This window comes from Pleurodeles waltl, chromosome 12, assembly GCF_031143425.1.
Source record: "Pleurodeles waltl isolate 20211129_DDA chromosome 12, aPleWal1.hap1.20221129, whole genome shotgun sequence".
NCBI lineage: Eukaryota > Metazoa > Chordata > Amphibia > Caudata > Salamandridae > Pleurodeles > Pleurodeles waltl.
Genome location: NC_090451.1, coordinates 542892611 through 542907878, shown reverse-complemented (window position 1 = coordinate 542907878; position 15268 = coordinate 542892611). Strand labels below are relative to the sequence as shown.

Sequence of the window (15268 nt, the reverse complement as noted above, 5' to 3'; positions counted from 1 at the left end):
AGTGTTTATGTAGAAGACCATCACTGTACCTAGGACAGAGTTAAATGTACCATTTAGACAGAAACTGGCACATGTTGAAAAGTGAACAGCAGAATGTAGCTCAATTCCGTTGTCCAATTGCATTCCTTGGTTGGGGGGGGGGATATGCATCGCCATACACTGCTAATTGTCACACATATTCCATCACTCATGACATCATTGATAATATCACTGCAACATTTGTAGAGAAAATATTGTTGAGAAAAATGCATGGTGGGGAGCGCCAGTTATAGTTACTTTGGATAACTATAACTTCTGAATTTCTAGGGTTTTCTGTAAAATACGAACCTAACTATAACGTCCTTTTAACCTTTTTGTTTTTTTTCCAGTAAATATATATATGTATAAATAAATGTATACACACATATTTAAAAAAGTGTATATGCAGCCGTAAAAAAACGAAAAGCGGAGATTGGAGATATCCGTACACCCTGGTATATGTGCATGAATACATGAAACGAAAACAAGGCTGCACTCAGTGTTCGCCGCAGAACGAGCTAGCACAAAGATATCTTAAGTCGGATTGATTGGGCACTTGCTTTAATGAGAAACGTTAGACCAAAGAACGAAGAGAAACACTTGATAAAGATAGCAGCAGGTGACCCAGAATAAGACAAAAGGGGGAGACAGAAGGCTAGATTACGGCAAGAAGATGGGTCAAAAGGCAAGTTCAAAACACGTGTTTTGTTCTGATAAGAGAGGCTAAACTGCAACTCTAGCGTCCCTCTCGGGCATGTCAGCCAAGGGACCCACCTCAATAATCCATCTTCAAGTTTAGCATTTGAAACAGAACGCGAGTAACAGAATTGTGTTTTAATTCTCTCCCACTCATCTCATACAGTTCTTGTGCTTGAAATGTGAGGCTCAATTTCTCGTCCACCATTCTTATATCAGTAATCTAAAAATCAGAAGCACATCTACGAATAGTGCAGCAGCTGCAATGGCACTGGAGACTAGGAATGTTGCCTCTGGCCCCGATTAAGGCCGTTTTACTACCAAGCCGTGGTAAGTGGTTTTTGAGGGGGTGCTATTTTCACTGCTTGCAGGCGGGCCCATTCATCCCTTGCTATGTTGGCGCTTACAATTCAACATTAGGCAAATGCACAAACGTCCAAAGTGCTGGCATACCATTGCATGCATCTAGGTTCAGAAGACCAGAGAAAGCCTTAGGGGTATTAGTACCAATACTGTAAACAAACAAAATGGTGCTATTAAAGAACAGCCAGTCATCGGTCACGTTATAAGACTCAACGCTAAGATGTATTACTGCCAAATAACATACATTTCAATAAAAAGAACTAAGAAGTTGCCACACTTAGATGCCTCTTACTGACTCAGTACAATCCACATTGAGCTACTCCATGGAAATATGTAATTTGAAAATAATTTAGAAACACTGTCAACCACACCACAGTAGAATCCATGTGGCGACATGAACATCACCAACAAAAAATATATCTAAAACCCAAACAACAAAGGGTCATTCAGGAGACCTTTGCAGCATACACCAATCTTTGCTTCTATATTCAAAGCATATATGAGACAAATAACTGGATGAGGGGCAACCCAGAGTACTTCTGATATGCAAAATAGACCCTCACGCTTTACAATATAAGCGCTGCAAGGTGGAATGATACACCAAATAGTCAATAGCATGAGGTGATAGAGCAATAAATCTCTGGGCAAAGCAAAAAGATCATGCCAGCATATTTTAAATCAGTGGTTACCTTAATAGATGCTCTGTCAAGCCAGACCTAAAAAAGCAAAATTGAGCAGTGTGTACTGTGAGGGGGAAGCCAAGAACCAAGTGTAAAATATGACTACGTTAATCGCTCCCCAGTTTGTTGTAGTACGTCAGTGGCATCTCTGGTGTCCAAGAGCTTTGTTTCGAGAATGCCGCTTCAAAACCTTTCCAGGTGATAAATGGAGATCACAGAAGATACAAGCGTGTTCCCACGGGTGCGGGAGGCAAGTTCAATTGGGAAATGGCCTGTGGTTTCTTATGCCATGCCCAAGGCCCAAGCACTGCCTCCAGCCATTTTACACACCTCTCACACTGACAACAAACAAAGGGAGGAAAGTGGGATTGGGGGCTTGTGCCAGGTCAAGTTCTGAAAATGGTCACGAGTTGAAGTTGTAGAGGTTTCAAAACACACACTCACACTCACACTCACACACTCACACACTCACTCACACACTCACACACTCTCTCGATCTCTCTCGACAAGCTTGAGCGCAGGGAGACAACATTGAAAAGGCAAACTGCCCAAGAAAGGGTTGCCTGTGAAACATGCATTCACAGGTATCTCTGGCTGCCCTACAGCGGATGCGAGACAATCTACCAACCACACATTCTCTGTATATACACCCATTTATGGTTGTTTTTCGGGATTTCGAGCATTCAATGGCAAAATGAATCGTACAGCAATGCAAAGTATGCACAGCTGCCTCCACCTAACACTGCAAACTGGAGATTTCTAGCGTTGCATCAAAAACAAAGGAACACATGGTTAATAGTCATACCTCCGGGTTTCTTATTTGGGTTACTTATGCACTCATAAATGTATTTACTGTAACATCATTTTAAGATGGTGAACGGTCGTACTTCAGGTGAAACCCCAATGACCCATAAAAGTATGACCTGAGATAAAGGCACCAGGTGTGTTCTATAAAATAAGACATGTACACCCTCCATTGAATGGGGAAATGCAGCGGAGTGTGTAGAAAAATATGATGACGACGGAGATTCGTGGGATTGTAATTTAAGCACCAAACCAGCGACAGATTGTTTCCTTATGTATTACAATACCATCACAAAAACCTTCTGCAAGAACAGAAAGAACATAAACGTATTGGGAAGAGAGACCAACCTCTAAAACCAGGAGAAGCAATAACCAAGACTACTGATAAAAACCCACATTGCAAGTGTCTAGAAAGCCCGCGTTGTCGGAGGCAATTACTGGGGCTGGGTGTTCCCTATTGTGCCGGACCTCCGTGTGGCTGCTCGCTCTCGGCTGCCACCACAGCCCGCCACCAGCAACAGCCAGCTGTGCAGATAATGCGCAGGCAGGCGAGGGTGGCTGGGGATAGGTGAAGCTTCTCGGGCTGCTGGGTCAACATATTGGATACGGTACTGGCACCACAAATGAAAAGAGCGCTCCAAGCCAGCCAGAGTCAAGCTCGCCATAACCAGAATGGAGAACCTGATGCTAGGTTCACTGAAATGGCCATAGCAGAAGGTACAGGTTAGACGCCATTTCCTGACCCCTGGTGTAAAACAGGAGGTGCAACCAAAGCTGTTCGGCTCAACGCTTGAGCCTCTCTCACTACTGGTGTAACATACCGTACTTAACAGTGTGCGAGCCCCTTCCTGGTGGGAGTTGCTTTATCGAGAATCCGTGTAATGTCTGGGAACTGGGTGTGCTTGCTTACGTTTCTACTCTGTATACACCTAGTGAAACGGTTTTTAATCTCAAGCAAGGCATGCATTTCAGTATCAGATAGGGGAAACAGTTGCAATGCATCAAAAAACGACAGGACGCATGGCAATGCGTGTGTGCAGCTGCGGCTGCTGCAAATCTCAAGGGGAAAGCGGGCTGGGGTGTGGATGGGTACGAGGGAAATTTACCGAAAAATAATTTTTAAAAACCGAGCATGATCGTGCTGTGTAAAACCTCGAATACCCCAAAAAGCGCTTGGATAAACAATAGAAATAAACTGGTAGTCATGCAAAGCACTCAATTACTGCCTAGCGGGATCGTGCTGTGTAGGAAATATAAAGAAAAAGTAGTCCAGAAACTATGCGGAAGACAAGGAGTCTTGTATGTTTTCAGTAGTTACCTGATGCACTCGAGGAGGGCTAAACACCAGAAAAGGCATGACTTCTGTATGCCTTTCACAAATGAAAATAAGGGAATTTTAAAAGGCAAGCACACGAACCAGTGCAAGTGATGGGTGTGACATGGGCGTAGTTAAAAGCCCAACAGCGAGATAACAAGTTGGAAGCGCTTGTGCGCTCAACCTAATTACACCCATTTTAAATAATGTGCACGGAGGCTACTTACGTAGTAAATTAAGCATATACTTATTTGTTTAACCTTTTCTTTTAGAACTGGAGCTAGATTGACCAAATGTCTGCAAAACTGCTTTTTAGAAGTCCTTTGACGCAAGGGCATTAATAAACTCATGATCATAGACCAGTTGTTAGGGGTCATTGTGACCTCGGTGGAGAGTCACCAATTTGCTTGGGTAGCAGAGGACCTGCCTTCACCAGCCCCGTGGCATTCTGTCTATTGTATCTGGAACTCCTTACCACTACGAGACATTTCACTTACAATGACTATGCTGACAAGGCACATACAGTGTAGCATTTTTATAGGCAAATTCTCAAAGTGAGGATTTGATTTATTTATTTTTTATTTTTATTTTTTTCTGGAAAAAAAAACATGTCCCTGATGCAGGGGAACTTTTCTCCATTCACGTCATTGACAATTGTCAGTTTCTCGCAGAATTGCTATGCCCCACTTAGTGGAGTGGTCTGGGAAAAAATCTATGCCTGGTGGTCCACCGTGAATATGACGGACTTTCCGTGTCCTGCTTCTGCCAAACCCTAAACGAGACCATTTTTCCAGAAGATGCAAATCGCAGAATGAACAAGCACTGATTAAGCCAAAAGTAGTGCTTCTTTTACTACAAGTTAAAGTGCTTTTTCTCTGCTTGTAAAGTTACTGTGAAGGGTAAAAGAATGAATGTCAAAGTCACAGTGAAAGTATGAGGGAGTACCTGAATCTGGGATTGTGTATGGATTTATGAATCACTCAGTCACTTATTCGTTCACCTAGCTACACAACCATCATTCCATGCTGTTACTTTGTCCACACATGCATTTGTTCATGCAGCCATCTACCCATGTGTTCACCCATTTATTCATCAATCTATCCACTCATCCCTGCACTCACTCTTCAATCCACTCAGTTGTTCCTCCAACCTTTCGTTCACTCTCATATTCAACAACCCACACTTCAAACCTGGATAATGAAAAAGCTCTTCACTTATTTAAAAAAGGCGCAACTAATGGCTTTGTCAGTGTTTGTTATAACTTAATATGTGCAGTTGGAATTGTATTGTTTGATCGTGTATTAAAGTTATTTCTATCTAGTGTCAATGAGATAATAGAAACTATAATCAGTAAATATGCGGTGCTTGAACTCTTAATCAGTGCATCTCATTTCATAAAAACCTTTCAAACAACGATTATATTATTGAAGTTTTTACTTCCACCTTTCAGTTTTCCAAATATTGTTCCAGTTGGGCCTCCATTGTAAAAAAAAAAAAAAAAAAAAATCTTGCCATGATACCATGTAGGCTAAATGTCTTTTTTTTTTTTAAGAACAGTGTCCTTTTATAAAGTTAATCTACTGTGAGCTATAGCACTTGTGAATGATTCCCTCCGCTGCAATATTAGCTTTCAAAAAGTCTGTTTCAGGTAAAAGTAGCTACCCAATAAACTCAAGGAAACCTGGACAATAAGTATTGTAATCACCAATATTTCTTTGAAGAACAATGTTATATACTTTAATACAGATTGTGGAATTTGAGAAGTCAACACTTAAAGACCCCAGAAAAAGATTGCCATAATATTTACTATGTCACATTTCTGATATATTTGAACAACGAATACAAGGTCAAGGCGTGTCACGGGGGCAGGACTGGAGGGCAGCTGCACATGGAGATGAATGGGACATTTAACACTTGGGGCGTTACAGAAGGCCTGAAAGGCAAAGTAACATGAATAAAATATGTACTGGCTATTGAAATTCATCTGCTCCACTTCTGCCGTTCTAACAACGGTTCACTAGTTAGTATGTTTCCTAGCACATCAATTTTGAAACTCCTAATTTAAGGATAACTAACAGAACTCTCCTACTGGCCAGAGTCTTAAAACCGAGGATTGACAAACTCTCCTTGCACGCGCCCCCCGCCCCCCTATCCCCGCGCAGGATACGATGGTTGTGTCCGTGGGATCCTGTGGAATATATTTGTAGACAAGCTACTGACGTTTTAGAAGCTCAGGGTTATTATGTTTAGTCTTCTGACAGTGTCACAACTCACCTTGGAAGAAGCCGTGCCAATGTGCAAGGTTTACCGTAGCTGCTAGAGCTGGCTTTACAGATGCACCCATTATGTAAATGTCCGAGTTTTCAGGGTAGCCGTGGGGACATCGTCACCTGTGTATTCTTGACGCTTGGGTTTGACCTCGGGCCAGAGAGGCAGAATGCGGTCATTCACAATGCCGACAGTCCAACCGGCTATACCGTGGACTAATCTAAAATGGAAATAACGCGGCAAACAAAACAACTTCTTGAAGGAGGTTGAACCTTTGCACTTCTCTTCGTATGCTGTACTATAGGCTGGTCCAAATGTGAGTGAACACTTTGAAAAATGTGGTGGAAAGAGGCGAGGCAAAGCCCTATCTGCATCCTTTTTCGTCATTGGGTAAATCGGGCAGACAACTAAAGCTGTCACCAGGCCTGAATGTTATATTAAAAAAGTTAGTCATTACTCCTATTGTAATTAGCCTAACATAACTGTATGCACAGCAGTACAGACACACTTTCTCTTTCACTTTTCTTTGTTATTTATCTATTAGTGCCCGTGGAATACTAACACAATTCTGTGTAGTGGTTGTTCCAGTCACGGCTTCATCACGTCGAGTTGCTATTGAGTTTGAGGTCGTCGTTGAGGTCGTCCTTGACTGCCGTTATACAGACGCTTGCCCATTGCTGCTTCAGTTGCTACCCAGAAATGCATCAGCTAGCCTGGTGTTGCATATGTTGAGTGGACATGTCCCAACAGTTGAGGACTGATGGACTTATTACAGGGGCTGGCTAAAAACTGATTTTAATTTTTATTGGTCTTTTTTTTTTTTCTCTCAGTAGAACAGATCAGCTACAAACTATGTAGTGGTTTGGAAACTAGTTTCCATTTAATATTTTTCGCTATTTATGTAGGATGTGCATTTTAAGACGTATTCCAGGCTGTAGTGATAAAGAAAAGATTAGTATATTTAAAATCGCTAGTTATCATGAAGCCATTTTGTTCAATATAATCAAGGAATCTGCAGCATTTAATCTGATCTTTAATAATAAATGTTTGGCAAGAATTTGGTATCTGCATACTCCTAGTACGCATCCAGGTAAAATTAGATTCTTTATTTATGTTGGGCTTGCTTGTGACTTTTAGTCCATCTCACATTTTTATGCTGTAAATTGCGAATAAATGATGAATTATGCGGTTTATTAAATAAACCTGATTAATCCCTAATCATTATTTTTCTTCAATGCTGCGAAATAATTTGTGTACAGTCTTCATGACCTGCCTATCTGAATTCACCACTTTTTATTATTTATTGACTATGATGCATTACTAATGTTAACCGATGTTACACCAACAGATTTACAAAAACTTTAGCCGTTGTTACACCATCAAATTTACTACAACTTTAGCCTAGAGGTCCAAGCCTTAAAGAGTAAGGTGGTCGATACATGGTCCTTTCCATTTAGTCCTACATACTTCTTTTTGTGAATGCTGTTGCACATGATAGTTGTGTCTTGCTGGTTTCGAAGGCACACATACAATTTCCAGTGATTTCGCTGCATCATACAGCAACAAAGTTGTGTGGGGTTATTTCTGTCCTTGCTACTTTCTGTCTTTAATACCAGGTTAGCACTTTCGTGAACATTAAATCTTGCCCAATTCTTTGGAGGTGTTAGCGTAGAGTTCTGATGCTAAACCACAATCACTAAACCGTTTCCCGTATATTGTTACTAATGATCTCCATGTGGGTTTAATAAATTCACCTCAAGCACTGCAAAATTCTCTTAAACATCGAGCTCAAGTAATGCTAATTTTGCTACTTTTTCATAGGTATGGAAGCAGGTTTCCCAGAACCAGTGTCATGGTGGTATTGCGTGAGAAAAGGCTTTCATGGATGATTAGCATCCATCAGCGATGGGCTGTGGGACGAGCAAAATACTTCCAGAGTCACCAGAAGATGTTCAGCTGGATCTCGTCAAAAAGGTTGAGTCCCATAAAAATGACATATACAAACATTTCATCACCGATAAGGGCAGTACCCCTCTCAAAAGTGGGTCACCCTCACCTCCCCATCACACCAGCCCTTACCACAGTGGGCATCCACCAAGCCAAATAGAACATGTTGATCCCCGCAGGAACAAGGTGGCTAAATATCGTGCCAAATTCGATCCTCGTGTGACTGCAAAGTATGACATTAAGGCCCTTATTGGCAGGGGCAGTTTCAGTCGTGTTGTGCGTGTGGAGCACAAGGCTTCCAAACAGCCATATGCCATTAAAATGATTGAGACTAAGTACAGGGAAGGACGAGAAGTGTGCGAATCTGAACTTAATGTCCTACGTCGGGTTCGCCACACCAACATTATCCAGCTCATTGAAGTGTTTGAAACACAGGAGAGGGTGTACATGGTGATGGAACTGGCCACTGGTGGAGAGTTGTTTGACCGGATTATTGCCAAAGGCTCATTCACAGAGAGAGACGCTACACGGGTGCTCCAGATGGTCTTGGAGGGTGTTAAGTACTTGCACACACTGGGAATCACGCACAGGGACTTGAAACCTGAGAACCTCTTGTATTATCATCCTGGGACAGATTCCAAAATCATGATCACAGATTTTGGCCTGGCAAGCGCTCGAAAGAAAGGTGATGACTGTTTGATGAAAACCACCTGTGGGACCCCAGAGTACATTGCCCCTGAGATCCTAGTCCGGAAACCATACACAAACTCTGTGGACATGTGGGCGCTGGGAGTTATCTCTTACATTCTTCTCAGTGGAACTATGCCATTTGAGGACGATAACCGGACCAGGCTATACCGGCAAATCCTGAAAGGGAAGTACAGCTACTCTGGGGAGGTAAGTGTGTGGCTTTCAAGTAGAGGGAATAGCAGCTGCTGTGTGAAATCAATCCATGCTAGTCTATTTTAAATAATGGATCCTAATTATTTTAAGGTTGATGTATTAGTACTGCTTCCCCAGGAATGGTACATCATATGCTGCCTTTCCCCCTCTTTTCAACCATTGAGGACTGCTGTCACCACCTCAAGGCAGGATTTTACTTCTGAGAGTTGTTTGAGTGTATAAGAGATGCATACAACCAATATTTCTTGTGCATACTTTTTCCACAAAGCTATCTGGTGTCTACAAGTGTCTCTCTTGGTTCTGTTTTCCAAAGACTGACATGGCCTGGAATTTGCTTTGTGGTCTCATTGCCAGTTCCATGCCGAGAGCCTGAAATCATTGACTTTATTTCCCATTGTTAAAAGTGGACTTTGTCTTCATGTCCAACCTTGATTTTGAAAAATTAAATAAATTCACACATTTCAAATAGGTTCTTAGATTGATTGTGGAAGCTATAATTTTTTTTCTCAATTTGACTGTGGAAATACTTAGTTTATTCTGAAGTTTGTATTTCATTTTCCTGTGAGGCTCCTATCAATGTCACTCCACTTTTATCACTAACCTGATTGCCACGTGAAACTCGAATAAGCAGTTAGATAGCTTGCTTATTACAAAAATCTTTATCTTACTCGGTAGAGAAGCAGGTGTTTTCTTGGGCCTTTGATGCAATTTAGGACTTGATTAGAGTGGGATGGATTGGATTGGAGTGGGGTAGGGTGGTTTGAATTGGAGTAAGGTGGGCAGATTGGATTGGATTGGATTGGAGTGGACTGGGTTGAATTGGGATAGGGTAGATCGGACAGCAGTGGGGTGGAATGGACTGGAGTAGGGTTGAGTGGACTAGACTGGGGTGTGGTGGATTGGGCTGTGGTGGATTGGAGTAGGGTAGATTAGACTGGGGTAGATTAGACTGGGCTGGATTGGGGTAGATTGGATTGGGGTGTGTTGGATTGGATTGGGGTGAGACGGACTTGGTAGTAGTGGGGTTGATTGGAGTGGGGTGAATTGGAATTGGATTGGGGTGGGATAAAGTGGATTGGATTGGAGTAGGGCAGATTGTTTTGGACTGGAGTGGGTTGTTCGGCATTTTAGTGGGGCAGGTTGAAGTGGGCTACGTTGTTTGGGTTAAAGTGGGGCAGATTGGAGTGGGACAGGCGGAAAGGGATTGGAGTAGGGCAGAATGTTTTGGATTGGAGTGGGGAGTGGGGCAGAATGTTTTGGATTGGAGTGGGGAGTGGGGCAGGTAGTTTTGGATTGGAGTGGGGCAGGTTGTTTTGGATTGGAGCCTGTTAGATTGGAGTGGGGCAGGTTGTTTTGGATTAGAGTCTGGTAGATTGAAGTGGGGCAGATTGTTTTGGATTGGAGTCTGGTAGATTGGAGTGGGGCAGATTGTTTTGGAATGGAGTGGGGCAGGTTGTTTTGGATTGGAGTCTGGTAGATTGGAGTGGGGCAGATTGTTTTGGGTGGAGTCTGGTAGATTGAAGTGGGACAGGTTGTTTTGGATTGGAGTGGGGCAGATTATTTTGATTGGAGTCTGGTAGATTGAAGTGGGGCAGATTGTTTTGATTGGAGTCTGGTAGATTGGAGTGGGGCAGATTGTTTTGATTGGAGTCTGGTAGATTGCTTTGGAGTGGGGCAGATTGTTTTTGAAATGAGGGAGCGAATTTGAGTGGGGCAGATTAGATTGTGGTGAGTTGGAAGGATTGGAGTTGGGTGGATTGGTGTGGGGTAAAATAGGTTGGGTTAGGGTGGATAGTAGTGGGGCGGTTTTGAGTGCTGGTGCTTGGGGTGCTCTGCATGATTGTTTTAAAACATCTTTTCAGAAATTACACATAATAAAGAAACACTGTCGCTTTGCAATATTTTGAACAAGTTAAGTGTCATCTTGTGCCAACAGTGCCCATGAGCAAAAACAAACGAAAGTAAAATAACAAAACTTTGCAATGATGTTTGTCCTGCTGGGCACGTTTTTACCATTCGCAAGCCTTCTGTTATCTAGAATGTAAATATAACAAAATAGTACCTTGATCACGTAGGGAGCAGTGAACGGGCACTAATTATGTAGAATTAATTAATGCTAGATCTCTGCACCTCACAGAAGAGCGGAAATGATGGCTTGACGAGTTACGAGGCCGTTAGGATGAGTGCCACGCAAACCAACAAATGGTGAGACACAGGCGGGCTCCAAGTCCTTTACTGAACACTACAGTGTCTCGCAAGCGAGATGCATGCCATGCATGCCCTAGCGCATGGACTCATAGGCTCGACCCTAAAAAGTGTTAAAGTCCTTGCTGGTAACTCAGGTTTTTGGCCTAGTGTGTGTTGTGAGACCGTCAAGATAAAAGCCAAATGATGTAGTGTATTACATAATAGCATGCACACGGCAAGAAGATTGAAGAAGGAAAGCCAGAATTGAACGGGAATAAAGAAATATGAGGAGGCAAATATATATATAAAAAAAAAACAGTTGTTTATGGGTGCTGAAACACAGTGTACCGTTGCAACAGTTTAACTTTGTTGCCACGAAGTTCTCAAGGAGTTTTCATGAAAAACTTGTTGTTTGGCGGTATCAGAGGCTGCAAATGGAAAGGGAACAACCAGCATTCTGGATTCTCCTCTGTGTAGGATGTGTAAACCCTCATAAGTTATTTGAAGCACAGGTGCCTCCATGCTACAAACCGATCTAACCGCTATCTGTGGATTAGGAAGGAGGTGGTGCTCCTTGATAACCTGTTTGAGCTGGATACCAGATACAGCTTTCCATAAGCTTGACTAGGAGGTGCAGAATAGGGATGTCTGAAATTAAGATATTTGCATGGATTTTTTTTTTTTTTTTTTAAGGGTTGTGGCTTAACTAGCTTTTAAAAAAGGTTGAAAATGTACATTGATTAACTGAAGTATCAACAAGGTTTGTCCAACATCAGACAGGATTGGTCTAAGATCTTTTGCCATGGAAGCGAAAATGGATCAGAAAAACAGTGGGATGGGTTGATATATTTTATGATTTTGCAGTTTTGACAAGCTCAAACCTGACTCATTAGCTCTAGAGAGCTTTACAAGTGAACCATATTATTTTTTTAGGCACACAAGATTAAGTAATTTGCCCAAAATAATATGTTGATGTGTGGCGAGGCTTATCTTGATTCCTCCAGTTCCAAGGTCAGCAGCTCTAACCACTCGACATAGCCCTATATATCCTTGCCTACGCAAGAAATCCATCCGATCTGCAGCGTAACAGTGGTACTTTGGCATTTCCCCTACAACAACCAGTCCTTGGGTCTCCACCACCTAAACTCTCTACTCATTTTACTTTCTCCTCAAATTATTTTCTTCTGCATATCTCCTATTGTCAGTCTACAACACCAGCAATGTCTCTGTTGCACTAGCACACAGAAAGCAGGCTAATGTTACTATTTATTTTCTTCCCATCCTGATTTCGGCACAGATGAATCTCCTTGCAGCTCTAGTCATTGCACATAGTCCTGTTGCTTTTCAGAGAGCGGAAAAGTTCAGTTGTGTTTTATTAGCACAACTACTGTCACTTTACAGATCTTAAAATATGGCATTCTCACCCACCATTAGCCTTACCATTCAGAATATTAGTTTTCTAGGCCCTAAGATTGATGAACTCTAAACAGCTAGTGGTCTCATGTTGACAAGCAATCAGGCGTTGTTTGAATGCAACAAGTAGTATTATCTGGAAAACCTTACCAGACACGACATAGGATGTGAAATGTAGATTGTCTGCAGAAAGAGAAAACTGATTATACCCCTCTTGGAAATCGATCATTGGTCTAGAGTTGTAGCACCTTTCATTGAAATGTGCCAAGGCTACCACTTGAAGACTTTGAAGCTGATGAAGAAAGGAGTAGTTGGGAGCCAGGAAGGAGTGAGACTGTACGGTATACGGGGTGGGGGAATCATAACAGGTTTCATTTAGGAATGAACGTTGATATAAGCCAATTTTATGTTGGCTTATATGGAATATTATTTGGGAGTTCCATATGGTTCTCCTCTGCTTTTTAACCAGATTGCGCACAGCAGACTTTTTATTATACATATACACCTAGGTTGTTGGATTCCTGCTTCTATGTCCCACTTTCAAAAAGGTAATTTAACATTGGATGGCCTTTAATTTCCTAAAACCAGATGCTAATAAAAGAAGAATTGTAATTATTGGCAGAAAATAAACTACACTGGGACGGATCACTTTAGCAAAGTCTTTTTGAACTATTTTCACTTCTGTTTCTAAAGCTAAATCTCAAGAGATTTTTCGAAACCATGAATTTTGTATACACTCCAAAATCTGCAGTGTCTTCAGCGCTGCCTTCTATATGCTTTTTCTGTTAAAACCGTCTCGCTCATTTATTCCCGGAGTTACATGTGTCCATTGTCACTAGCTGTGTGATATTAAAACTAAACTACTAAACAGTCTATTGCTGACACTTGTCTCAGCTTTGTTAAAGTCACAAAGTGACCAGAATGCTACTGTGCGTCTTATTTGCTATCTAAACAAGCATTTGCAATGCAATGGGTCTCGCGTTTGCTCGAGTTAGAACTATTAGTGTTGTAAATTCCTAACAGGACTTTTCTTGCCACATAAAATGAAAAGTAAAACAGTTGACATAAGGAAGTAAATTCAAAGCGCTACAGCTGCAGTGAGTGCAAGAGTTATTGGCTCCCTGCATGAATGTCTAGAAAGGATCGCGGCTGGGATGAAAGGCAAACCGGAGGAGGGGCCATCATACGCTGTAACAGGAGGAAGGGTATCGATGTGTGATGGCCAACAAAAATGTTCACTTAATGAAATCGCCCAGGAGGGAAGTCAGCACACAAAGAAGGGACATTTCACAAAATGCACCAATAAAAATGAAGCATTTAAAACGAGCACAAGAAAGAATGAATAGCAAGAGTGGGCGTTGTTAAAAGCCCACAGACCGATTACAACAGGCCAGAGCACTTGCACGCTGGACCCTAAAAATGACAGTGTTTACGAGGCATGGAGACTGTTGCATTGGTTGGTTACGAAGAAAAACTTTAAATTTAAATGCCTTCACTTAATTTAAACAGTCATGTCTATCCAACCTTTTCTCTCCATATATCCCTTTGTTGTCTTTGTTCAGAATCTTTACTTTTTGGAGTCCCCCTGCCAAATGGGCACCAGCAGGGATTCACTCTTACACTTTTTCTTGATATCAAACCTCTGAACCGGCTCCCAAAGCATCTCAGACAGAGTAAGCACTACATCACTTTCAGAAAGACCCTTATGACCTTTCTATTCTGCTAAAGTTTCTGATTTCCATTCTTCTTTGTGGCATCAGTTGTTCATGATTGCCAGGAAACCTTATGGGAACTTAGCCCTTTGAGAAGTAATCAAATCAGCACCCGAAATAGCAGAATCTAATATCTCCCTTATTCTTGGCTGTAACAACCTAACCCATTTGTGAGTTTTTTTCAGTTGGCGTGTAACTGGTAAATCTGTTATTCCTTTTCTTTACAAGCGGCTCAGCAGCTACTTCTCCATCAATATATAATTGTATCTCTATGTCTTTTAATAGTATCACTACAAAATGACACCTATTTTAATTCCTAAGACAGCACTGATATCCCTCAGGCTGCACAGCCTTCAGTCAGACCTTGGATGGCTAAGTAGTCCCTCTTGCTACACTGATTTCACCAGTGTGTTGAATATCGCCTATTCCTGTGTGTTATATTCTGAATTATTTAACAATAGTTACAAAGAATATTTTGGCAATTTGCCATCTTTTTCTCTCTTTCATGTCTTTTTTGGTATAAGTTGACAGCTTTAGGGTTTTGACAAAGCTGTATGTGGATCACTGACTAGTCTTAAAAGCTGCACAGTCCTTGCTACTGTTATGATTTGCCTGATGCCATGTAATGGTCTTTAATTTGATTTGTTTTCTGTCTTGGGCAATGCACTGCTTTATTGCCTTCTCAATCTCTTGGCAATTACCTTTTTGTTTTGTCTGACTTTTACCCAGGGCACTGCTTCATTGCTTGTTCCTTCTTTTGACTGCTGTACTGTCATTTTGGCTAGCATTGGCCCTGGTCTTTGACATAGGACAGCACTGGCTCTTGCCTTGTAGAAAAAAGTATGTTATGAGCTTTGAGCTCTTTTGTGAGGGGTAGGGTAGAATCCTGGCTTTTTGAGGGGGAGGAGCAAGGGCTCAGAACTTTTTACTGAAGAACAGCAAGGACTTTGAGCTTTTGATGA

At 41.8% G+C, this 15268-nt stretch overlaps 1 protein-coding gene across 2 annotated transcripts in view; it reads left to right on the top strand.

The window, feature by feature from the left end:
* PSKH1 (protein serine kinase H1) overlaps positions 1-15268 on the top strand; it is a 252869-nt gene that overhangs the window by 60959 nt on the left and 176642 nt on the right. For both annotated transcript variants that reach the window (XM_069217580.1, XM_069217579.1), the window contains exon 2: positions 7966-8988. In XM_069217580.1, the coding sequence (XP_069073681.1) occupies positions 8050-8988 (939 nt within the window). In that variant the 5' untranslated portion in view covers positions 7966-8049. The remainder of the gene's footprint in view (positions 1-7965; positions 8989-15268) is intronic.